We start from the raw sequence: 25,791 nt of genomic DNA, 5'->3' as shown, positions 1-25,791 counted from the left end.
GGAGCCCATCCTTCCTGGTTGCCTGTCTCAACTTTATATGGCCTACCAGGGATCTTCCTAAACTCATCATACTGCTCATTAGCAATCTAGGAGATGATCTTTGTGATGGCTGATGGCTTTCTCTGGACTTGCTGTTATGACCGAGGTGGGTTATGAACCCTCAATGTATCTAGGCAAACAGAAGACCACTAGATCCTGTATAAACTGTTACTATGTGACTTTCATCTGGTCCACCACAAATACACAAGTTATTTAATTAGAAGTGCCACCATCATGCATATGAACCGTGACTTCACTCTCTTGTCACTAGACCTACACTAAAGTGTTTGCTGGTTTCAAAGTGAGTATCTGTGTTGTCAGTTTATTTATACCCATCTGCAAATTATTCACACAAGATGTAGTGGGGTGAGAAAATGGCTTTCCTGTTGTGGGGCAGCTATTTCCACACACATCAGACTTCAAACCTGTGAAATGATGTGTGACATGCACACGCACAGACACACACACACACACACACATGTTTCTAGACCATTCTGCAAAAAGAGCTGTGTATGGAGGTTGCTGAGAAGGGCTTTGTTTCTCTAGCTGATGACATGCACCCAGCCAGTGGTACTCAGTACGTGTGTGTTGTATACAGAAGGGGAACTGGAGGGGCTTGCTGAAATTGCATTAGCCTGGTACTAGCCATCACGTGACTGTAATTACTGTCAGAAGCTTGCAACATGTCTTCACTGAAGAAAAAAACATTTATTTTCTTATTGTTTGGTTGAGTTGGCAGTGATTTTGAGGATCAAAGGGGAAATGGAATTCCTTTATGTTTTTCCCACGACTATGTCTTAGAGAATTTGCTCTTGTCATCCCAATAGTTTTATCTATTGTCTTATACTGTATATAGAGGTGATCAATTGTATATTTTTTTAATTTCACAACACTTTGCCTAAAACACTGATACAACTAAGGCATGTCTGTTGTTAAAAATGATTATAAATGCATTATTATGTGGGTGTTTTGTTGTGCGTAAGGTTCAGTAAGTGTGATAGTGTCTTAGGGGTTGTGTCCAGGTCACTGTTCCTTAGTTTGGACTTTGACTTACTTTAAATGGATTCAAAGCAGGGAGATGTTTTCAAACAAACAAAACTGAAATTTACATAATTTGTTCCAATTTTGAGTAATCCTTTTCTCATGAATAGTTGATCTGGAAGTGAAAACTGGTAAAGGAATGCTGGAGAGTCTGACTCAAAGCTGGGTTTGGGACTCAAGTCTCCCATCTGTCCTTATCGTGTGTAGTCTAACTGTTCATTGTACCTACCTGTGTATTTTTGTAACACAGTCCATTTTCTTGTAAAGAGGTTTGAGTATGTTGTATGGCTGGTTATGGATGGTGGTAATGTGTGGGAGTCGCTGTGACACCTGACGGTTGTGTGGGAGGAAACATACACAGTGACACACCTGATGTCACGACTTCCACCGAAGGTGGCTCCTCTCCCTGTTCGGGTGGCGGTCGTCGTCGCCGGCCTACTAGCTGCCACCGATCCATTTTTCCTTTTCGTTTGTGTCTGTCTGTATTGTTTACACCTGTGTCTGATTAGTTGATTTCGGTGGGTATATTTACCTCCGCTGCCTGCTAGTCTTTGTGCGGGATTGTTTTCTGTGGTTACGTTATTTAGGGGTGCGTGTCTGTACCACAGGGTTTCTTTTCTCACGGCAGTTGTGCCATTTAGGTATTGAGTTTAGGACTAGAGGTTTCTCCTCTGTGTGTAGCACTTTATTTCCCTGTGTGTGTGGCAACCTCGTTTGGGCGTGTTTCAGTCCCATGTTGTAGTTGTGTTTTGGACTACTCATTAAACTATTTTGCCACTGGGAATTCCTTGCTCTCCTGCTCCTGATTCCTGCACCTCCCTCCATCAGGAGGCACGTAAACACCTGAACACAACTCTTCTCTTTTACCAGACATGGGAACTGTCTTGGTTCATCTGGAACTCCTGCATATATTTTGTATATAACATTAAAATTATACTGTATTTCATGATTACTCAACTAATGTAAATAATGTACCACAAGTTTGTTAACCTTTACACTACTGTAATAAATTATAGGTCATTTATAAGAAAATTACTAAATAAATACACATTGCAATCTTTTGTTGAACTATCACATTGGTGGCTATGCATTGATACTAGTAGCCACCCACCACTCCATCCAACACCTGTCTACCAGAAGCCTGTGATGTGATGTTCAACAGATGTCTACCAGAAGCCCATGATATGCTGTTCCGTTGTTTAAAATGTCAGCCATGTCTTCCCACAGCACAGCTGAGAAGTACACTGATCAATCCCACTGTCCTGTGTGGAAGTCTGACCCAAAAGAGCATAAACTGCACTATACTCGGCTGGTCTTACAAGGACATCCATGTTTGATGTGTTCGGTGAGGGGTAGCAATGTTCACGTCGGAACAATAATATGTCCAACTGTGTTGTTTTAATTTCTCACTGCATTTCCAAAATGTTCATAAATAATGTCTATAGATCCAGTGTGGAGCACATCTAAGCTACATATCCTTGATTAGTGAACACACAGGTGGCAAAAGAATATGACAACTGAAGCGAAACGAAACTGAATGTTTAGGTTCATTAGGCTCACACTAGTGTGAACATTTTATTTGTCTCTTTATAATCTACAGTTCCCTCTTTGTATTCATATTTCGTTACTGAAATGGAACATAATTCCATATATTACTTTCAGAGACACTTTCAGTTCGTCCTATTTCGCAATATATATGGTGTTTCACAACAAATGATTAGATGGTTATTTCCTGGATTCCCTCCAGAAACCGCAGATCTGGATGGTGTGTTGACCTAAATGGTTAGAGCTTTACTGTAAGGGCAAGATGGAGCATGTCCCACAGGCTGTGGTTCCACTGTGGTAAAATGAGGGCTGGGTAATGTTCAATTAACGTATGGTGTGTCACACTTACAGAATCACCAGGACTGACATAGAAATAGAACACATGAATAGAAGGAATGAAAAACAATATCGGTCAAATACAATTTCTTGTGTATTTGTATTTATTATGGATCCCCATTAGCTGCTACCAAGGCAGCTAATGAAGATGGCGCCGGAGGGCTGCCGTCTTATCGGCTCTTAAACAACCATGCTATTTTTTTAATGCGTTGTTCTTTACTTGTTTTGTACATAAAGCTGCTGCTACCTTCTCCTATGACCGAAAGAGCTTCTCGACATCAAAACTGGGATTACTCACCTAAAATTGGACGTGGAGTTTTTCTTCAATGAGTCGGACGCGAGGGATATACTACGGACACCCGACCAGGCCCAGATCACCGTGATTCGCTGGAAAAGGAAACGTAGGTTTCGCGGAAAGAGATCAGGATGCCTTGTGAGGATCAGGCGACGAGTGGCTAATCTGCCCTTGCCTTCCATTCTGCTAGCTAGCTAACGTTCAATCGCTGGAAAATAAATTAGATATATATCCTACCAACAGGACATTAAAAACTGTAATATCTTATGTTTCACGGAGTCGTGGCTGAACGCTGACATTAAGAACATACTGCTGGCGGGTTATACACTCTATTGGCAGGACAGAACCGCAGCCTCTGGTAAGACATGGGCGGGGGCCTGTGCATATTTGTAAATAATAGCTGGTGCACGATATCTAAGGAAGTCTCAGGGTTTTGCTTGCTCTATCCTCTTGATTCCTGCTTATAAGCTCAAATTAAAACAGGAAGCACCAGTGACTCTGTCAATAAAAAAGTGGTCAGATGAGCCAGTTTTGACCAGTATTTGGCTGAGCTGAACACACTGAGCAAAACGTGTGAATTTGAAAATCTGAAAGACTCACTAGTGAAAGACAGGATAGTCTGTGACATACTTGATAAAGGACTCAAGGAGAGATTGCTGCGGATCAAGATTTAACTTTGGATAAAGCAGTGAATGTGTCGAGCAGCTGAAACCACAAGAGCACAAGCTAAAGAGCTGCGCAGGGATGAGACGTCAGTGCAATAAAAAGAGAGGAGCACCACACACAACGCCTTACAAAACAAAAACAAGCAAAAGATAGAAATCAAGACACTACATGTGGAAAATGTGGATTTATCCACAAGCCAAAAAAATGCCCTGCACATGGCAAATCATGTAACAACTGTGGGAAAAATCGAGGAGATTGAAGAATTCTTTGGTTATTCTTTGGAAATATGCAATGCCGTAAATGCTGAATGGATTGTGCCATTGACTATGAATGAAACTATAATACCATTCAAGCTTGATACTGGAGCACAGGTAAACCTTTTTGTCCCTGGATGACTACAAACACTGAAGGTGAAGAGCAAAATACACCCGGTGAAAATGAAGGTTACTGGTTATACTGGGGAGAACGTACCAGTCAAAGGAAAACAGTTCAGAGCACAGCTGCTGATTGTGGAAAAGAGTGTACAGCCTATTCTAGGAATCGATGCATGTGAAAAGCTCCATTTGTTGAAAAGAGTATATGTAGGGACAGACTGAAAATGACCAAGAATCGCTACTGGGTGAGTATGAGGATGTGTTTGAGGGTCTTGGATGTTTACCAGGAGAACACAAAATATGTACTGATGACAAAATTACTCCAGTTGTGCATGCATGCAGAAAAGTTCCATTTGCACTGAGGGAAAAGCTCAAAGAGGAAGAACTCTTTGACGTCTATCTCATGGAAAAGTTAGACGTCATCACAAAAATGGATGAACCTACAGACTGGGTAAGCTCAATGGTTATTGTGGTGAAAAAGAACGGCGATCTCAGGATATGTCCAGACCCGAGAGATCTCAACAAAGCAATCAAGAGAGAGCATTTCAAGTTGCCAATCAGAGAAGAGATAATGTCGCAGTTTGCTGGAGCAAAGTGGTTCAGTAAGCTTGATGCCTCATCAGGATTCTGGCAAATGAAGCTAGATGATACAAGCTCAAGGCTATGCACATTCAACACACCTGAGGGCAGGTACAGATTTCTTCATCTACCATATGGGATTCTCTCAGCACCAGAGGTCTATCACAAGACAAATCCACATGATCTTCGTACGCATCCCAGGAGTGGAGACTATGATGGATGACATCATCGTCTGAGGGTCCACAAAAGAAGAGCACGATGCGAGAGGGAGACAAGTGCTGGACCTGACACGGAAAGTCAACCTAAAACTAAACATGGACAAATCCGAGTTTGGTGTGAAAACACTTACCTTCGTGGGAGACGTACTTTCAGAGGATGGAGTCAAACCAGACCCAAGGAAAACATCAACAACATGGAGCGCCCAAAGAACAAAGACGATGTGAGACGCTTCATGGGCATGATCACCTACCTTGCAAAGTTAATACCTCAACTGTCAGCACAGTCCGCTCCACTCCGATGTCTTCTGGAACAGAAAAATGAATAGGAATGGTCCCATGAACAGGAAAACTGCTTCAAAAACCTAAAGAAGACAATCACAGAAGAGCCAGTTCTCAGGTTCTATGATCCAGAGAAAAGCACAAGGATATCTGCAGATGCGTCACAGTTTGGCCTGGGAGCAGTTCTTCTGCAACAGCATGACGACACATGGCAATCCATCGCTTATGCGTCCAGAGCCTTGACAGGTGCAGACACAAGGTATGCACAAATAGAGAACTACAGGCGAGCACATACGCTTGCGAAAGGTTTCACCAACACATCTACGGAAGAGATTTCGAAGTAGAAACCGACCACAAAACATTGGTGTCAATCATGTCTAAGCCACTGAATGATTGTCCAATGAGAATCCAGAGAATGTTGATCAGACTGCAAAAATATAATGTGAAGATGATCTATACCCCGGGAAAGTTCATGTTCGCCGCCCACACTCTTTCTCTAGCAGTCGACACGAAGGAGAGCTTCGACACACAGAAAAACACAGATTCAGGCCTACGTCGACATGATTGTAGCATCACTTCCTGTGTCTTCTGAGAGAATGGAGCAGATCAAAAGAGAGATCACAGATGACCAGACAATGCCAGAGTCGAAAGAAACAACACCGATAGGATTGCCCGCACAGAAAAACAACTGTCCAAGGAGAATACAGGATTATTGGATGTGCAGAGCAGAGCTCACCGTTGTGGATGACAGTGTTCAAAGGCAACAAAATTGTCATTCCCATGACACTACGCAAAGAAATGCTACAGAAAATACACGAGGGCCACATGGGTGAGGAAAAATGCAAAGCCGAGCACGCGAAGTAATGTACTGGCCAAGAATGAACCAGGAAATTAGCCAGACCACTGTTTCATGAGAACTGTGTTTGACCTACAGGCCAAATCAGCAAGCACTACAAAGTTGGAGTTTACCTTTTTGACTGCAATGGCAAAAGTCACATTGTTGTTACCGGCGACTACTCAAACTACCCTGAAGTAGCAACACTGCCAACTACCTCCAGCAAAGCTGTAATCACCTACCTGAAATCAGTCTTTGCAAGACATGGGGTTGCGTCTGAACTGTACTCGGACAATGGCCCGCAGTTCTCAAGTTCCGAATTCCGATTGTTCGCTAACGACTGGGCATTCCGACACAACACCTCCAGCCTCAACTACTCAGATCCAACGGCTTAGCAGAGAGTTCAGTCAAAATTGTCAAAGGTCTGATGAAAAAGGCACACAATGTAAAGGAGGATTTCTTTAAAAATCTGATCTACCGCAGCAGAATGGACTTTCACCTGCACAAATGTTAATGGGACGTCGCATCAGAACCAACCTACCCATCCATGAGGACTTGCTAACAGTCAGAGGTGCTCACAAAGTCAAACTCGTGAAGGAAAAACAGAAAGACAAAAACAGCGACACGACAAAGGTGCAAGACACTTACCTGAACTGAAACCTGGAGATCATGTACGACTCAGAGACATCACTACAGGAACCTGGATGCAGCGAGGGTGTGTGCACCGCGATCCTATGAGATCCATACTAAGCATGGATAACAACTGAGATGAAACAGAGTGGATCTAAGGCTTCAGCCATTCTCTCAAGGGACTGAGGATCACCTGGAGGATACTGCTGAAGCGTCAAATGCCTTTAAAAATGGACAATTCAGTCAGAACACCCTGACTGACAATGAACGCTGTCCAACTGTTTCAGGAAGCACTTCAGCAGAACAACCAAAAAGGACTACCAGAGCCCCTGAAAGGCTTATTGAGAATTGCTATAAAAAAAATATTTTAAAAAAGGGGCACCTGGACTGTTTTGTTTATGTGAAAGGAAATAGAGCCACAATGGAGTATTGTTGGACAGACTATATTTAGTTGAAAAGGATTATATAAAAAAACTAAATTGGGAAAGAAATGTGTGTTATTGAAAATGGCATGTTATGCAGGTTGAGTAAACAAATGTGATGTGTAGTTACATTGAAAAGTAGTTTTATTTTAAAGGTAAGAAGATGTGTTGTTATGTTTCAATAACATTTAGGCTATGTTACCCAGCAGGCTATGCAGGTGGTTGAAGAATGCCTTGCATGGCTAAACATGGAGTTTTCTAGCTGAAGTATATGTTCATTAAAAGTAGTTAAACCTACGCCCCGGTTTGTCATTATATAAGGAACAAACATAACACACTCCAATTTGCATACCGCACCAACAAATCCACAGATGATGCAATCTCTATTGCACTCTACACTGCCCTTTCCCACCTGGATAAAAGGAACACCTATGTGAGAATGCTATTCATTCACTACAGATCAGCGTTCAACACCATAGTGCCCTCAAAGCTCATCACTAAGCTAAGGACCCTGGGACTAAACGCCTCCCTCTGCAATTGGATCTTGGACTTCCTGACGGGCCACCCCCCAGGTGGTAAGGGTAGGTAACAACACATCCGCCACGCTGATCCTCAACATGGGGAATCCTCAGTGGTACATGCTCAGTCCCCTCCTATACTCCCTGTTCACTCATGACTGCACGGCCAGGCACGACTCCAACACCATCATTAAGTTTGCAGATGACACAACAGTGGTAGGCCTGATCACTGACAACGATGAGACAGCCTATAGGGAGGAGGTCAGAGACCTGACCGTGTGGTGCAAGGAACACAATCATTCCATCAACATGATCAAGACAAAGAAGATGATTGTGGACTACATGACCGAGCATGCCCCCATTCTCAATGACGGGGCTGTAGTGGAGCAGGTTGAGAGTTCCTTGGCACACACATCACCAACAAACTAACATGGTCCAAGCACACCAAGACAGTCGTGAAGAGGGCACGACAAAACCTATTCCCCCTCAGGAGACTGAAAAGATTTGACATGGTTCCTCAGATCCTCAAAAGGTTTGACAGCTGCACCATCAAGAGCATCCTGACTGGTTGCATCACTGCCTGGTATGGCAACTGCTCGGCCTCCGACCGCAAGGCACTACAGAGGGTAGTGTGCGGCCCAGTACATCACTGGGGGCCAAGTTTCCTGTCATCCAGGACCTAGGCTTTACGGAAGAACTGGGCTTTACGGAAGAGTGGCCAGAAAAAAGCCATTGCTTAAAGAGAAAATAAGCAAACACATTTGGTGTTTTCCAAAAGGCATGTGGGAGACTCCCCAAACATATGCAAGAAAGTACTCTGGTCAGATGAGACTAAAAGTTGAGTTTTTTGGCCATCAAGGAAAACGCAATGTCTGGCACAAACCCAAAACCTCATCACGCCGAGAACACCATCCCCACAGTGAAGCATGGTGGTGGCAGCATCATGCTGTGGGGGTGTTTTGATCGGCAGGGACTGGGAAACTGGTCAGAATTGAAGGAATGATGGATGGTGCTAAATACAGAGAAATTCGTGAGGGAAACCGGTTTGTCTTCCAGAGACTTGAGACTGGGACGGAGGTTCACCGTCCAGCAGGACAATGAACCTAAGCATACTGCTAAAGTAACACTTGAGTAGTTTAAGGGGAACATTTAAATGTTGTGGAATGGCCTATGTAACTGATGTGAAATGGCTAGCTAGTTAGCGGGGTGCACGCTAATAGCGTTTCAATCGGTGACGTCACTCGCTCTGAGACCTTGAAGTAGTTGTTCCCCGTGCTCTGCAAGGGCTGTGGCTTTTGTGGAGCAATGGGTAACGGTGCTTTGTGGGTATCAGTTGATGTGTGCAGAGGGTCCCTGGTTCGAGCCCAGGTAGGGGCGAGGAGAGGGACGGAAGCAAAACTGTTTACCTAGTCAAAGCCCAGACCTCAATCCAATTGAGAATCTGTGGTATGACTTAAAGATGGCTGTACACCAGCTGGAACCCATCCAACTTGAAGGAGCTGGAGCAGTTTTGCCTTGAAGAATGGGCAAAAATCCCAGTGGCTAGATGTGCCAAGCTTATAGAGACATATCCCAAGAGACTTGCAGCTGTAATTGTTGCAAAAGGTGGCTCTAGTATTGACTTTGGGAGGGGGTGAATATTTATGCACGCTCAAGTTTTCAGTTTTTTTGTCTTATTTCTTGTTTCACAATAAAAATGTTGCATCTTCAAAATGGTAGGCATGTTGTGTAAATCGAATGATACAAACCCTCCCAAAATATATATTTTAATACCAGGTTTTATGGCAACAAAATAGGAAAAATGCGAAGGGGGTGAAAACTTTCGCAAGGCACTGTACTGCTGCTCTTTAAATATTTGTTATTCTTATCTCTTACTTTTTTAGGGATTTTCTTAAAACTGCATTGTTGGTTAAGGGCTTGTAAGTAAGCATTTCACTGTAAGGTCTACCTGTTGTATTCGGCACATGTGACAAATAATATTTGATTTGATTAACTCATCCTGGCATCCAGAAAAATTAAAGCAGTTTATACAATTTGTCAACGATTAGGTGAATCGATAAGGCGAAGTCAGGCGCAGGACACAGGTATGAGTAATAATCAGAGAATTTACTCAAAAATTAAGCAATGTTCCAACAAGGAAAAACACATATATCCAGAGCACAAAATAACGAAACCACATGACAATAACGCACAAAACAGAAAGGGATGCCAGAGGGTTAAATAAGGAACATTGATTATGGAATTGAAACCAGGTGTGTAATAATGAAGACAAAACAAAACGAAAATGAAACATGGATCGGTGGTGACTAGAAAGCTGGTGACAGACTGCCGAACGCCGCCCAACAAGGAAAATGGGGAAATCCACCGATAGGTGTGACCACGGTCGTTGTTGAACGGGAAGGGGTTGTAATTTCCCTCTGGGCAGGTGTTTAGGTGCCTTGCACTGTGCGCACATCAAGCAGGAGGAAACATAAACCCTCATGTCCTTAGCTAACGTGGGCCACCAGTACTTCCCAGCAAGACAGCCCACTGTCTGACCGATGCCAGGATGACCAGAGGAGGGTGACGTGTGGGCCCAACAGATCAAACGATCGCGGACATCAAACAGAACGTACAGATGCCCAACTGGACACTGTGTGGAAGTGGGCTTTGCACGTGACGCCCGCTCGATGTCCACCTCCCATACCACCGGTGCCACCAGGTAAGAAGCTGGAAGTATGGGAGTGGGATCCGTGGACCGCTCCTCTGTATCATACATCCGGGACAGTGCGTCTGCCTTAACTTTCTGGAAACCTGGTCTGTAGGATAGGGTGAAAACAAAGCGGGTGAAAAACATGGCCCACCTCGCCTGGCGAGGGTTCAGTCTCCTCGCTGTCCGAATGTACTCCAGATTGCGGTGGTCAGTCCAAATGAGAAACGGTGTCTAGCCCCCTCAAGCCAATTTCTCCATGCCTTAAGAGCCCAGACAACAGCCAACAGCTCCCAGTCCCCCACATCACAATTTCGCTCCGCCGGGCTGAGCTTCTTTGAAAAGAAAGCACAGGGGCGGAGCTTAAGTGGCGTACCCGAGCGCTGAGACAGCACAGCCCCTATCCCAGCCTCTGACGCATCCACCTCAACTATGAACGCTAAGGAGGGATCAGGATGAGCCAGCAGGGGAGCCGAGGTAAACAGAGACTTCAGGTGACTAAAAGCCCTGTCCGCCCCAGCTGACCACTGAGGGTCGCACCGGTCCCCCCCTTCAGCAAGGAGGTAATGGGAGCCTCTACCTATTCCTGAAAATCACAAACGAAATATTGAGACACAGCTTAGCCTTTTGTTAATCACCCTGTCATCTCAGATTTTCAATATATGCTTTACAACCAACGCTAGACAAGCATTTGTGTAAGTTTATCGATAGCCTAGCATAGCATTATGCCTTGCTAGCAGCAGGCAACCTTGTCTGCTGTTAGTGTTTTCTATCGAAAGCTGTCAATTATATGCATATTCTAGCATCTTTTCCTGACAAAATATCCTGTTTTAAAACAAATGTTTTTTTTCCAAAAATGAAAATACTGCCCCCTAGTACCAAGAGGATTAACATCTCCCGTACGGCATGATGAGGTACTCATAGTGCCAGAAGTGGTGCTAAATGCCGTCTTCCACTCATCCCCCGCCCAGATACGCACCAGGTTGTAAGAGGTCCAATTTTGTGAAGAAGCACGCCTCGTGCAATGACTGTCATACTGGCTATGAGAGGTAGCGGGTAACTGTATTTTACCGTGATCTGATTTAAACCTCGATAGTCAATACACGGGCGTAAACCTCCATCCTTCTTCTTCACAAAAAAGAAACTCAGACAGGTGAAGTGGAAGGCCGAATGTATCCCTGTCCCAGAGGTTCGGTGACATATGTTTCCATAGCCTCCGTCTCCTCCTGTGACAGAGGATACACGTGACTCCTGGGAAGTGAAGCGTCTACCAGGAGATTTATCGCACAATCCCCCTGTCGATGGGGTGGTAATTGAGTCGCCTTCTTTTTACAGAAGGCGAGTGACAAATCGGCATATTCGGGGGGAATGTGCATGGTGGAGACCTGGTTTGGACTCTCCACCGTAGTTGCACCTAAAGAAACACCTACACACCTCCCTGAGCACTGATGGGACCATCCCTTGAGAGCCCTCTGTTGCCACGAAATAGTGGGGTCATGAGAGGCCAACCAGGGAATGCCCAACACAACAGGAAACGCAGGAGAGTCGATCAGGAAAGAGACTAATTCTCACCTCATGACCCTCCTGCGTTATCATACAGAGTGGAGCTGTGACCTCCCTAATTAGCCCCGACCCCAAAGGACGACTATCTAAGGCATGTTCAGGGAAGGGGACATCAACAGGAACAATAGAGATCCCTAATCTAAGTGCGAAGGAACGTTCAATAAAGTTCCCAGCTGCGCCTAAATCTACTAGCACCTTATGCTGGGAAGGCGGGGAAAGCTCAGGAAATTCTATATACAACCACATGTGTGCAACAGGGAGCTCTGAGTGAGTCACCTGGGATGATCCACCAGTGCTCCGCATGCTACCTCGACCCCATGGCGAACCTCCCCAGCACCGACCAGCAGTGTGCCCTCTGCGGCCAAAGGTGGTGCAGGGAATGGTCCCCCCTCTGGTCCCCCTCATAGCAGCACCTCCCAGCTCCATCGGTGTTGGATCAGAGGTGCTGGGGGATGGAATTGACGGACCCCGATCCGGACGTCCGCGGGAGGCCAACAAGTTATCCAGCCGGATGGATAGATCCACCAGTTGGTCAAGGTTAAGGGTGGTGTCCCTGCAGGCTAGCTCCCTATGAACGTCCTCGCGTAAACTACACCTGTAGTGGTCGATCAGGGCCCGCTCATTCCGTTCTGCACCGGCGGCCAGAGTTCTAAAGTCCAGAGCGAACTCTTGAGTGCTCCTCATCCCCTGTCTTAGATGGTACAAGCGTTCCCCCGCTCTCCCTTCAGATGGATGATCGAAAACCGCCCGGAAGCGGCGGGTGAAATCCTCGTAATTGTCCAACGTCGGGCCTTCCCTTCTCCAGATGGCGTTGGCCCATTCCAGTGCTTTACCAGTCAGACAAGAGATGAGGGCGCTCACTCTCTCGCATCCCGAAGGTGCCAGCTGAACGGCTGCCACGTAGAGCTCCAGCTGGAGTAGGATACCCTGGCACCCGGCAGCCGTTCCATCATACGCTCCCGGGAGCGAGAGACGAATCCCACTGGATCCTGATGGAGGGGTGGACATCAGTGTAGGTTGTTATGGGAGCTGGGGTGATGATGATGATGGGTTAACCGGAAAACCCCCTTTCTCCCATCGGTCCATGGTTTGCAGCACGTGATCCACGGCTGTACCGAGACTCTGTAACATAGTCGCGTGGTGCTGGACTCGCTCCTACACTGGGAGAGGAGGGCTGGTTGCACCTGCTAACTCCATTCTATGGTGCGTGATTCTGTCAAAGATTAGGTGAATGGATTAGTCAGGCGCAGGACACAGGTATGAGTAATAATCAGAGAATTTACTCAATAATTAAGCAATGTTCCAACAAGGAAAATCACAAATATCCAGAGCACAAAATAACGAAACCACATGACAATGACAACCACGCACAAAACAGAAAGGGAAGCCAGAGGGTTAAATTAGGAACATTTTGATTATGGAATGGAAACCAGGTGTGTAATAATAAAGACAAATTAAAATTAAACATGGATCGGTGGTGACTAGAAAGCTGGTGACGTCGACCGCCGAACGCCGCCCGAACAAGGAGAGGGACCAACTTCGGCGGAAGTCGTGACACAATTTTTAAAATATTACAATACATTCACAGACTGTGTGCCCTCAGGCCCCTACTCCACCACTACCACATATTTACAGTACAAAATCCATGTGTATGTGTGTATATAGTGCGTATGCTACCGTTTGTGTGTGTGTATGTACAGTGGGGCAAAGTATTTAGTCAGCCACCAATTGTGCAAGTTCTCCCACTTAAAAAGATGAGAGAGGCCTGTAATTTTCATCATAGGTACACTTCAACTATGACAGACAAAATGAGAAGAAAAAAATCCAGAAAATCACATTGTAGGATTTTTTATGAATTTCTTTGCAAATTATGGTGGAAAATAAGTATTTGGTCAATAACAAAAGTTTGTCTCAATACTTTGTTATATACCCTTTGTTGGCAATGACAGAGGTCAAACGTTTTCTGTAAGTCTTCACAAGGTTTTCACACACTGTTGAGGGTATTTTGCACCATTCCTCCATGCAGATCTCCTCTAGAGCAGTGATGTTTTGGGGCTGTTGCTGGGCAACACGGACTTTCAACTCCCTCCAAAGATTTTCTATGGGGTTGAGATCTGGAGACTGGCTAGGCCACTCCAGGACCTTGAAATGCTTCTTACGAAGCCACTCCTTCGTTGCCCGGGCGGTGTGTTTGGGATCATTGTCATGCTGAAAGACCTAGCCACGTTTCATCTTCAATGCCCTTGCTGATGGAAGGAGGTTTTCACTCAAAATCTCACTATACATGGCCCCATTCATTCTTTCCTTTACACGGATCAGTCGTCCTGGACCCTTTGCAGAAAAACAGCCCCAAAGCATGATGTTTCCACCCCCATGCTTCACAGTAGGTATGGTGTTCTTAGGATGCAACTCCGCATTCTTTGTCCTCCAAACACAATGAGTTGAGTTTTTACCAAAAAGTTATATTTTGGTTTCATCTGACCATTATGACATTCTCCCAATCTTCTTCTGGATCATCCAAATGCTCTCTAGCAAACTTCAGACGGGCCTGGACATGTACTGGCTTAAGCAGGGGGACACGTCTGGCACTGCAGGTTTTGAGTCCCTGTCGGCGTAGTGTGTTACTGATGGTAGGCTTTGTTACTTTGGTCCCAGCTCTCTGCAGGTCATTCACTAGGTCCCCCCCGTGTGGTTCTGGGATTTTTGCTCACCGTTCTTGTGATCATTTTGACCCCACGGGTGAGATCTTGCGTGGAGCCCCAGATCGAGGGAGATTATCAGTGGTCTTGTATGTCTTCCATTTCCTAATAATTGCTCCCACAGTTGATTTCTTCAAACCAAGCTGCCTACCTATTGCAGATGCAGTCTTCCCAGCCTGGTGCAGGTCTACAATTTTGTTTCTGGTGTCCTTTGACAGCTCTTTGGTCTTGGCAGTAGTGGAGTTTGGAGTGTGACTGTTTGAGGTTGTGGACAGGTGTCTTTTATACTGATAACAAGTTCAAACAGGTGCTATTAATACAGGTAACGAGTGGAGGACAGAGGAGCCTCTTAAAGAAGAAGTTACAGGTCTGTGAGAGCCAGAAATCTTGCTTGTTTGTAGGTGACCAAATACTCATTTTCCACCATAATTTGCAAATAAATTCATTAAAAATCCTACAATGTGATTTTCTGGATTTTATTCTTCTCATTTTGTCTGTCATAGTTGAAGTGTACCTATGATGAAAATTACAGGCCTCATCTTTTTAAGTGGGACAACTTGCACAATTGGTGGCTGACTAAATACTTTTTTGCCCCACTGTATGTGTCTGTGCCTATGTTTCTGTTGCGTCACAGTCCCTGCTGTTCCATAAGATCTTTTTTTGAATCTGTTTTTAAATCTAATTTTACTGCTTGCATGAGTTACTTGATGTGGAATAGAGTTCCATGTAGTCATGGCTCTATTCAGTACTGTGCGCCTTCCATAGTCTGTTCTGGACTTGGGGACTGTGAAGAGACTTGTGGCATGTCTTGTGGGGTATGCACGGGTGTCCGAGCTGTGCGCCAGTAGTTCAAACAGACAGCTCGGTGCATTCAACATGTCAATACCTCTCATAAATACAAGCAGTGATGAAGTCCATCTCTCTTCCATTTTGAGCCAGGTGAGATTGACATGCATATTATTAATATTATCTCTCTGTGTACATCCAAGGGCCAGCCGTGCTGCACTGTTCTGAACCAATTGCAATTTTCCTAAGTTCTTTTTTGAAAAGTGTACTTTTCTACAAGCTTCAATGGAATTGGGTGACGTCACTTACACAGTCACTACAATCGAGGTTGGTCCTAGATCTGTTTTTGCTTGAGAGCCCGTAGCTAATGTGTGAGCAGGAACGTCAGAGGAGGAGTGACGGAAGTGGAGGCAGGTTCTTGGTAAAGGTCTGATTCAGAGCTAACTTTCCCCACCCCTTCCTCAGCTCTCACTGGTCCCTATGTGGGCCCACTGACCGCTGGGTTGAAGACCTGGGACTTCTGCCAGGGGTTTCCCACCCAACCCCTGCTGCCTCCTCGAGTACCGTTAAACCCAGACACTGGGCCATTTTAGAGGACATTGTCTATGTAAATATATGATACTTTCAGTTCTCATAGAAGGTCACATCTCATCTTGAGATCAGCATGTGTAACTTGAATTTTCACAAGTTACACATGCAATGACATCAATGCATGATTTACGTGCACAGATTTCAAGTTGGGATCAAGCCCAGAAGCAATGTTGTTAAAGCCAGAGTGAGTGTGTTGGGGGCACAGCTGTTGGACCTCTTATGGCTCTCTGAGCTGCTGAGAAAAGTCCCTTGTTTTCAGGAATGTCTGCTGTCCGTTTGCCAACCACACACAGAGATTGATCTAGAGATAAATTGCTTGGATTGTAGCTAACTCTATCTACATCTATCACCATCTACTGGGAAGGAAAAGAAACCAAGTGAAAGGGTGGTAATAGAAAAATAACTTCTCACCCACACACTCTGCTCTGACGCCAGAACACTCTGCTCTTATGCCCGAACACTCTGATCTTACGCCCGAACACTCTGCTCTTACGCCCGAACACTCTGCTCTTACGCCCGAACACTCTGCTCTTACGCCCGAACACTCTGCTCTTACGCCCGAACACTCTGCTCTTACGCCCGAACACTCTGCTCTTACGCCCGAACACTCTGCTCTTACGCCCGAACACTCTGCTCAGAACACTCTGCTCTGAACACTCTGCTCAGAACACTCTGCTCTTACGCCCGAACACTCTGCTCTGACTCCAGAACACTCTGCTCTGACTCCAGAACACTCTGCTCTGACTCCAGAACACTCTGCTCTGACTCCAGAACACTCTGCTCTGACGCCAGAACACTCTGCTCTGACGCCAGAACACTCTGCTCTGACGCCAGAACACTCTGCTCTGACGCCAGAACACTCTGCTCTGACGCCAGAACACTCTGCTCTGACGCCAGAACACTCTGCTCTGACGCCAGAACACTCTGCTCTGACATCCCACCCTTGGGGGACCATAGAACACTAATTGATCTGAACCATCAAACATGGTCTTTTCTGTCTGTCTTCTCTCCAGTACCGGGCGTGGCTGCGGGCCAGTTTCTGCCACAGTCCCTTCAAGGACCAGGAGCAGGTGGGAGTGCTGCTGAACCAGTACATAGAGCAGCAGCAGCAGGAGAACCAGAGGAGAGGAGGGGACCAGGGCTGGATGAACCAGGCCTCCAGTGTCTACCCTCTACCCTACAATGCCTACAACGGCTCTGGGGGAAACAGATGAGCCAAGGGGCCGCGAGTCTCCCTGGTCCCACCAACCTCCAGCTCAGGCCTGCCTGTAGAGTGAGACAATTTCCCAATCCCTAGGCACTTAGATCTGAAAGGATCTGATGGGTGTAAGTAGGGCCAGGGGTTTCTCTTGACCAAGACATTCTCCAGAACCTAGTCCTCCTAAGCAATATGGGAATAGCTCCACCCTGCCCTCTGATAGACTAGGTGGAATTGTCACCTTATTGCCTAACTATTTAGTACTTGCAGGTCCCAAGTGCATAGGGGTATTGTCTAACTGACTCTCTCACCACTGCACTACCTCCCATGTCCATCGCCACTAAACTGACCTTAGTACAGCCTGATCAGGAGCTCTGATGCTCACTGAAGCCTTAATCCAAACACCTCCACACCTCAACACCTTGACCTTACAGTTACATACTACCATGAGGCTTCACCTGTCCTATAACGTTGCCTCAACTTATCTCTAAACCCAACATGTCAACTTTTAAGGCCAAACAGATAAAGAAGTGTAGGACTAGCATTTTTTTTAATCATCTGCCTAAGACCTATAACGAGGACCTGGTTAGGTCACATGATCAGGAAAAAGTCCTACACCTAACATTACATTATAATAAATTATTATTAATATGTTTATCAATATGTTATTACATGGTACCATGATTACATCATGTTAAATGCAGTCCGCTGGTTAGATGGAAGATCTGATTGGTGTTGAGGGTTGAATGGACATATGAATGAACATAAGATGCTCTCCGCCCTAATTTAAACTAATCCAGCTACTGTATAGCTGCATGTGATAAAGCTTTAAATAACAGCAGCTTTACCATAGAAAATGAATGCCTCGTTCCAGCTAGTAAAATGAAGGATCATCACAGCCCAAAGTCATAATATGGGGTCTTCCTAAAAATCTACTGTAAATCTTCTTTGGAAATTTGCTTGTCAATTTATCAGAAGTTCTAAATATTATTTTAGTTTTAGGGAATTTTTAAGATCTTTGTTAAATGTTTAGTGGTACAAATGATGTTGTATCATAGTGTATGTATCTGCTTTATTAATATTCAAATGTACACTTTCATTGTTTGCCAAAAAATATATGCTAATAAATATTATTATGAAGCCAAATCAGCATATTGAGACTGAAACAACCTTACAGCAATTGTATAAGGCTGGCTACAAACCGAAGTATTATCAAATCATAACTAAACTAATGTGTGTGTGTGTATGTGTATGTGCAGAGATAGAGAGAGCTTGTGCTTGAAAGTGTATGGTACCAGAGCATCAGCTCTTGGACCAACAGGCTCTGCAACAGCTTCTATCCCCATGCCATAATATTGCTAAATCGCCATAAGACTGCTAAATTGTTCATTGTTACCCGGACTATCCACGCTGACCCTATCTTGCACTAATTCTATGCACACTCACATGACTATATATACACACTCTCTCACTCTCACACTACACTGACACTCTCACACAAAATCCTCACTGTAATAACCAAAAAAGTGTTAAACAAATCAAAATATATTTTATATTTGAGATTCTTCAAATAGCCTCCCTTTGCCTTCATGGCACACTCTTGGTATTCTCTCAACCAGCTTCACCTGGAATGCTTTTCCAACAGTCTTGAAGGAGTTCCCACATATGCTGATCACTTGTTGGCTGCTTTTCCTTCACTCTGCGGTCAGACTCATCCCAAACCATCTCAATTTGGTTGAGGTTGGGGGGTTGTGGAGGCCAGGTCATCTGATGCAGCACTCCATCACTCTCCATCTTGGTCAGATAGCCCTTACACAGCCTGGAGGTGTGTTTTGTCATTGTCCTGTTTAAAAACAAATGATAGTCCCACTAAGCCCAAAACAGATGGGATGACGCATCGCTGTAGAATGCTGTGGTAGCCATGCTGGTTAAGTGTGCCTTGAATTCTAAGTAAATCACAGACAGTGTCACCAGCAAAGCACCCCCACACCATAGAACTCCTCCTCCATGATTTACGGTGGGAAATACACATGTGGAGATTGTCCGTTCACCCACACAGCGTCTCACAAAGACACGGTGGTTGGAACTAAAAATCTTTTAAAAAAAATCTTCAATCTCCAAAAATCTCCAAAGGACAGATTTCCACCGGTCTGATGTCCATTGCTCGTGTTTCTTGGCCCAAGCAAGTATCTTCTTCTTATTGATTCGACCATGAAGGCCTGATTCACACAGTCTCCTCTGACCAGTTGTTACTTGAACTCTGTGAAACATTTATTTGGACTGCAATTTCTGAGGCTGGTAACTCTAATTAACTTATCCTTATCCTTAACTCTGGGTCTTCCATTCCTATGGACCTGATCTTCTACCTAATACGGCTATCTTCTGTATACTACCCCCCCCCCACACACACACACACACACCTTGTCACAACACAACTGATTGGCTCAAACACATTAAGAAGGAAAGAAATTCCACAAAGGTACTTTTAAGAATGCACACCTGTTAATTGAAATGCATTCCAGGTGACTACCTCATGAAGATTGTTGAGAGAATGCCAAGCGTGTGCAAAGCTGTCAAGGCAAAAGGTGGCTATTTGAAGAATATAAATATATTTGGATTTGTTCAACACTTTTTTGGTTACTACATGATTCCATATGTGTTATTTCATAGTTTTGATGTCTTCACTATTATTATTATTCTACAATGTAGAAAATGGTAAAAATAAAGAAAAACCCTTGATTGAGTAGGTGTTCTAAAACTTTTGACCGGTAGTGTACACACACACATTCATACCGACATAACACAAACACACACACACACTCCTACACATCATATGCTGCTGCCACTATGTTGTTTATGTTCTTATTATCTATGCTGATGTCTAGTCACTTTACCCTGCCTTCATGTACAGTGCCTATAGAAAGTCTACACCCCCTTGAACTTTTTTCACACTTTGTTGTGTCAGTGCTTAAGAGCAGGGTTTCCCAAACTTGGTTCTGCACCCCTCCCTCCTCAGGTGCACATTTAGTTTCTTGCACCAGCACTACACAGCTGATTCAAATAACCAACTCATCATCAAGCTTTGATGATTTGAATCCAAATCAAATGTGTACCCAAGGGGGCAGAGCCGAGATTGGGAAACGCTGCTTTTTAATCGCTTTGGTACTATTTTCGCAGGTATGTGGTAAAATATCACAACTCTTAGTACAAACTCAAAACATATCCTCAAATTTAAAACATTAAGAGGTCCAAGACGTGGGCACGGGCCCCGTCAGGAAACTGTTGTGTCTAATGAAGCCCGGGTCATCGTCATTGACCTCGTGGCAAACAGAGGCCTTACCATGGCAGAGGCTGCCAAATTAGTACACCCCGATCTGAAAAGATCAACTGTCAATTTGATAATGAGAACATTTCACCAAGAAAACCTGTAAGGTTACATGATATGAACTATGCATATTACCATTACATGTACAGTAAATGACATTGTAATGCATTTAAATTCACAAAACATGTTACAGTATTCTTACAGTATGATCTAGTGACAGTATACTCTGTTCTATCTTCAGAATCACAATATCATATTGGAACTATACTGTAAAAGTAACTAACCAAAATATATTTTAAGATTGTTCACAGCAGCATCAATCACAAGTATATCTTTGTTGATGAAGCGGACTTCAACCTGGCCAAAACTCGTCTCCGTGGGCGGAACATCGGCCAACTGGCGACCATCCAAGTGCCTGGACAACGTGGAGGAAACAGCTATCTCTGAAGATGTTGTGGTCGGACATCGGCCATTACTTGCACAGCTCATTGTGTTTCTCAATCAAATTGAGCGGGCCTGTCATGGTGAAGGGTCATTGTGTGGGACAATGCTAGGTTCCACCATGCAGAGGTGGTTCAGGCATGGTTTCGGGCCCATCCCCAATTCATGATGCTATACCTGCCCCATACTCTCTATTCTTTCAACCCTATTGAGGATTTTCAATAGGGTTGAAAATCCTCAATAGGATTGAAGGTCGAAGCTGTACGATCGCCATCCCCATGAGCTTGCCACCCTCCTTCTGGCCATGGATGAGGCATGTTATGACATCAATGACGACCAAATGTCAAGCTTGGATTCGCCATGCCAAAAGCTTTTTCCTGTGGTGCATGAACAATGAGGACATTCACTGTGATGTGGATGAATTTATGGCCAAATGCTCAAGACAGTCTTGATACAAATGAATGCATGCTAAATTTTGTTTTATTTTCATCAATTTAATTTGTTTCATTTAATTTCTTACATTTTATTACAGACAGTACACCTATATTGCATTTTTTTTTAATGTTGCATGAATGGTTGTAGAGGATATCTTCATTGATCACACCTTTGATTACACATTGGATAGATATTATGGAAATGATAGATTTTCGATCCATTTTGTTGGGTAATTTAAGTGTATTGCCTAATGTGAAAACTGTAATCTACTGTAATTTACTGTACTGTAGCATATTACTTTCATCACTTCTAAGGGGGATTCGAAACATGTATCTTGCATTGTTTGGTATTGGATTAACTGGTAGTTAAAACGACCAGATTGAAACGATATCAATGTTGTGTTTTGGGGATTAAACCAATGTTCTCATTACATTTCACAAATGTATATATTGAATCAATGGTTGGTTGTGCAGTGAGAGATGTTTACATTCCAAATGAATGCACATTGACAGGTTTTGAATGAAAGACTGACTGCTTTACAAGTGTGACCAGTTTTGAGTTTTGTAAATGTACCACATACTTGTGAAAATAGTACCAAAGCGCTAAAAATATATATATATTAAATACAAAACTGAAATGTCATAATTGTATACCTCTCCACCCCCCCTGAGTTGGTGGAAGCACCTTTGACAGAAATTACAGCCGTGAGTCTGTTGGGATAGGTCTCTCCCAACTTTGCGCACCTATATTTGGCAATATTTGACCATTCTTCTTTGGAAGACTGTTCAAGCTCTTTCAAGTTCCTTGGGGAGTGCTGATGGACAGCAATCTTCAAGTCATGCTGCAAAGTTTCGATTGTATTTAGGTCAGGGCTCTGACTGGGCCACTCAAGGAAATGTTCCTTTATATTCCTTAGCCACTCCACTGTAGCTTTGTGCTTCGGGTTGTTGTCATGCTGAAAGGTGAACTTCACTCCCAGTTTCAGCTTTCTTGCAGAGGGTAGCAGGTTTTCCTCAAGGACTTTTCTGTACATTGCTCCGTTAATTTTACCTTCTATCCTGATCAGTCCCTGACGACGAGAAACATCCCCATAACATGATGCTGCCACCACCATGCTTCACATTAGGGATAGTGTTCTTTGGGTGATGTGCCATGTAGGGTTTGCACCAAACATAAAGCTTTACATTTAGGCCAAATAGTTTCATTTTCATTTTGTCAGACCACAAACATTTTGACCACATGGTTATAGAATCTCCCAAGTGCTTCAAGGGGTATTCAAGGCATTTAAAATATTTTTATACCCATCCCCTGATCGGTGCCTTTCCACAACTTTGTCCCAGAGTTCTTTTGAACGCTCCCTGGTGCTTATGGTTGAGTGATTGCTTTGCAATTCACTATCCAGCAGAGGGAACCTACAGGAAAGAGGTCAGAGACCTGGCTGTGTGTTGCCAGGACAACAACCTCTCCCTCAACGTACAACAAAGGACAAAGGAGATGATTGTGGACTACAGGAAAAGGAGGACCAAGCACGCCCCCATTCTCATCGACAGGGCTGCAGTGGAGCAGGTTGAGAGCTTCAAGTTCCTTGGTGTCCACATCACCAACAAACCAACATGGTCCAAGCACACCAAGACAGTCGTGAAGAGGGCACGACAAAACCTATTCCCCCTCAGGAGACAGAAAAGATTTGTCATGGGTCCTCAGATCCTCAAAAGATTCTACAGCTGCACCATCAAAAGTGTCCTGACAGGTTGCATCACTGCCTGGTATGACAGCTGCTCGACCTCCGACTGCAAGGCACTACAGAGGGTAGTGTGTATGGCCCAGTACATCACTGGGGCCAAGCTTACTGCCATCCAGGACCTCTATACCAGGCTGTGTCAGAGGAAGGCCCTAAAAATTGTCAAAGACTCCAGCCACCCTAGTCATAGACTGTTCTCTCTGCTTCCGCATGGCAAGAGGTACTGGAGCGCCAAGTCTAGGTCCAAGAGACTTGTAAACAGCTTCTACCCCGAATCCGTAAGACTCCTGAAAATCTAATCAAATGGCTCCCCAGACTATTTGCATTGCCCCCCTCTTACGCTGCTGCTACTCTCTGTTATTATTATCTATGCATAGTCACTTTAATAACTCTACCTACATGTACATATTACCTCAATTAACTCAACTAACCGGTGCCCCCGCACATTAACTCTGTACCAGTACCTACTGTATATAGCCTCGCTATTGTTATTTCTTTAATTTTTTGTTACTTTGTTTTTTTTAGGTATTTTTCTTAACTGCATCGTTGGTTAAGGGCTTGTAATTAAGCATTTCACTGTAAGGTCTACCTACACCTGTTGAAACGGTGCATGTGACAAATACAATTTGATTTGAACTGCTGAATTTATCCTGAAATCATGCGAATCACTACAATTTAACACAGATGGAGGCCAATAAACTTAGTGTGTGATTTTGAAGGTGATTGGTTACACCTGAGGTAATTCAGGATTGTTATCACATATCTAACCAAGCTTTTTAGTCCAATTTTTAAAAAAAATAGATTTAATAAAATATTCCAGAATATTTTTTTCACTTGGTAGTTGTGGTTAGGGTAGCCTAGCAGCAAGGTAGCCTAGTGGTTAGGGTAGCCTAGCAGCAAGGTAGCCTAGTGGTTAGAGCATTGGACTAGTAACCGAAAGGTTCAAATCCCTGAGCTGACAAGGTACAAAATATGTCGTTCTGCTCCTGAACAGGCAGTTAACCCACTGTTCCTAGGCCGTCATCGAAAATAAGAATTTGTTCTTAACTGACTTGCCTAGTAAAATAAAATAAAAAAATATGTAAACCAATGGGGAGAAATTGCATTTTAATTCCAGTCTTTGATCTGGTACTTCCTGTATCTATTTACATTTGAGATTTTTGTCATTTAGCATACTCTCTAATCCAGAGCAATTTACAGTAGAGTGCATACATACTGGTCCCCCTTGGGAATCGAACCCACAACCCTGGCGTTGCAAGTGACCTGCTATACCAACTGAGCTACACAGGACCTGTATACAAGTATGTGGACACCCCTTCAAATGAGTGGATTCGGCTATTTCAGCCACACCTGTTGCTGACAAGTGTATAAAATTGAGCACACAGCCATGCAATCTCCATACACAAACATTGGCCTTACTGAAGGGCTCAGTGACTTTCAATGTGGCACCATCATGGGATGCCAACTTTCCAACAAGTCAGTTCTTCAAATTTCTGCACTGTTAGAGCTGCCCCGGTCAACTATAAGTACTGTTATTGTGAAGTGGGGACAACAAAGGCTCAGCCACGAGGTGGTAGACCATGCAAACTCACAGGAGAGGATTGCCGAGTGCTGAAGCACATACAGTGCCTTGCGAAAGTATTCGGCCCCCTTGAACTTTGCGACCTTTTGCCACATTTCAGGCTTCAAACATAAAGATATAAAACTGTATTTTTTGTGAAGAATCAACAACAAGTGGGACACAATCATGAAGTGGAACGACATTTTTGGATATTTCTAACTTTTTTAACAAATCAAAAACTGAAAAATTGGGCGTGCAAAATTATTCAGCCCCTTTACTTTCAGTGCAGCAAACTCTCTCCAGAAGTTCAGTGAGGATCTCTGAATGATCCAATGTTGACCTAAATGACTAATGATGATAAATACAATCCACCTGTGTGTAATCAAGTCTCCGTAGAAATGCACCTGCACTGTGATAGTCTCAGAGGTCCGTTAAAAGCGCAGAGAGCATCATGAAGAACAAGGAACACACCAGGCAGGTCCGAGATACTGTTGTGAAGAAGTTTAAAGCCGGATTTGGATACAAAAAGATTTCCCAAGCTTTAAACATCCCAAGGAGCACTGTGCAAGCGATAATATTGAAATGGAAGGAGTATCAGACCACTGCAAATCTACCAAGACCTGGCTGTCCCTCTAAACTTTCAGCTCATACAAGGAGAAGACTGATCAGAGATGCAGCCAAGAGGCCCATGATCACTCTGGATGAACTGCAGTGATCTACAGCTGAGGTGGGAGACTCTGTCCATAGGACAACAATCAGTCGTATATTGCACAAATCTGGCCTTTATGGAAGAGTGGCAAGAAGAAAGCCATTTCTTAAAGATATCCATAAAAGTGTCGTTTAAAGTTAGCCACAAGCCACCTGGGAAACACACCAAACATGTGGAAGAAGGTGCTCTGGTCAGATGAAACCAAAATTGAACTTTATGGCAACAATGCAAAACGTTATGTTTGGCGTAAAAGCAACACAGCTCATCACCCTGAAC

The 25,791-nt window shown here is 44.1% G+C and overlaps 1 protein-coding gene across 2 annotated transcripts in view; it reads left to right on the top strand.

Moving 5' to 3' along the window:
• Positions 1-18,449, top strand: part of LOC112237511 (dual specificity protein phosphatase 22-A) — a 41,980-nt gene extending 23,531 nt beyond the window's left edge. For both annotated transcript variants that reach the window (XM_024406111.2, XM_024406112.2), the window contains one exon: positions 17,119-18,449. In XM_024406111.2, coding sequence (XP_024261879.2) covers positions 17,119-17,319 — 201 coding nt within the window. In that variant the 3' untranslated portion in view covers positions 17,320-18,449. The remainder of the gene's footprint in view (positions 1-17,118) is intronic.
• The last annotated feature ends 7,342 nt before the right edge of the window (positions 18,450-25,791 follow it).

Source organism: Oncorhynchus tshawytscha, linkage group LG04 (genome assembly GCF_018296145.1).
Source record: "Oncorhynchus tshawytscha isolate Ot180627B linkage group LG04, Otsh_v2.0, whole genome shotgun sequence".
Lineage (NCBI taxonomy): Eukaryota > Metazoa > Chordata > Actinopteri > Salmoniformes > Salmonidae > Oncorhynchus > Oncorhynchus tshawytscha.
Note: the sequence above shows the minus strand (reverse complement) of the source record. Positions and strands in the feature narration are given on the sequence as shown.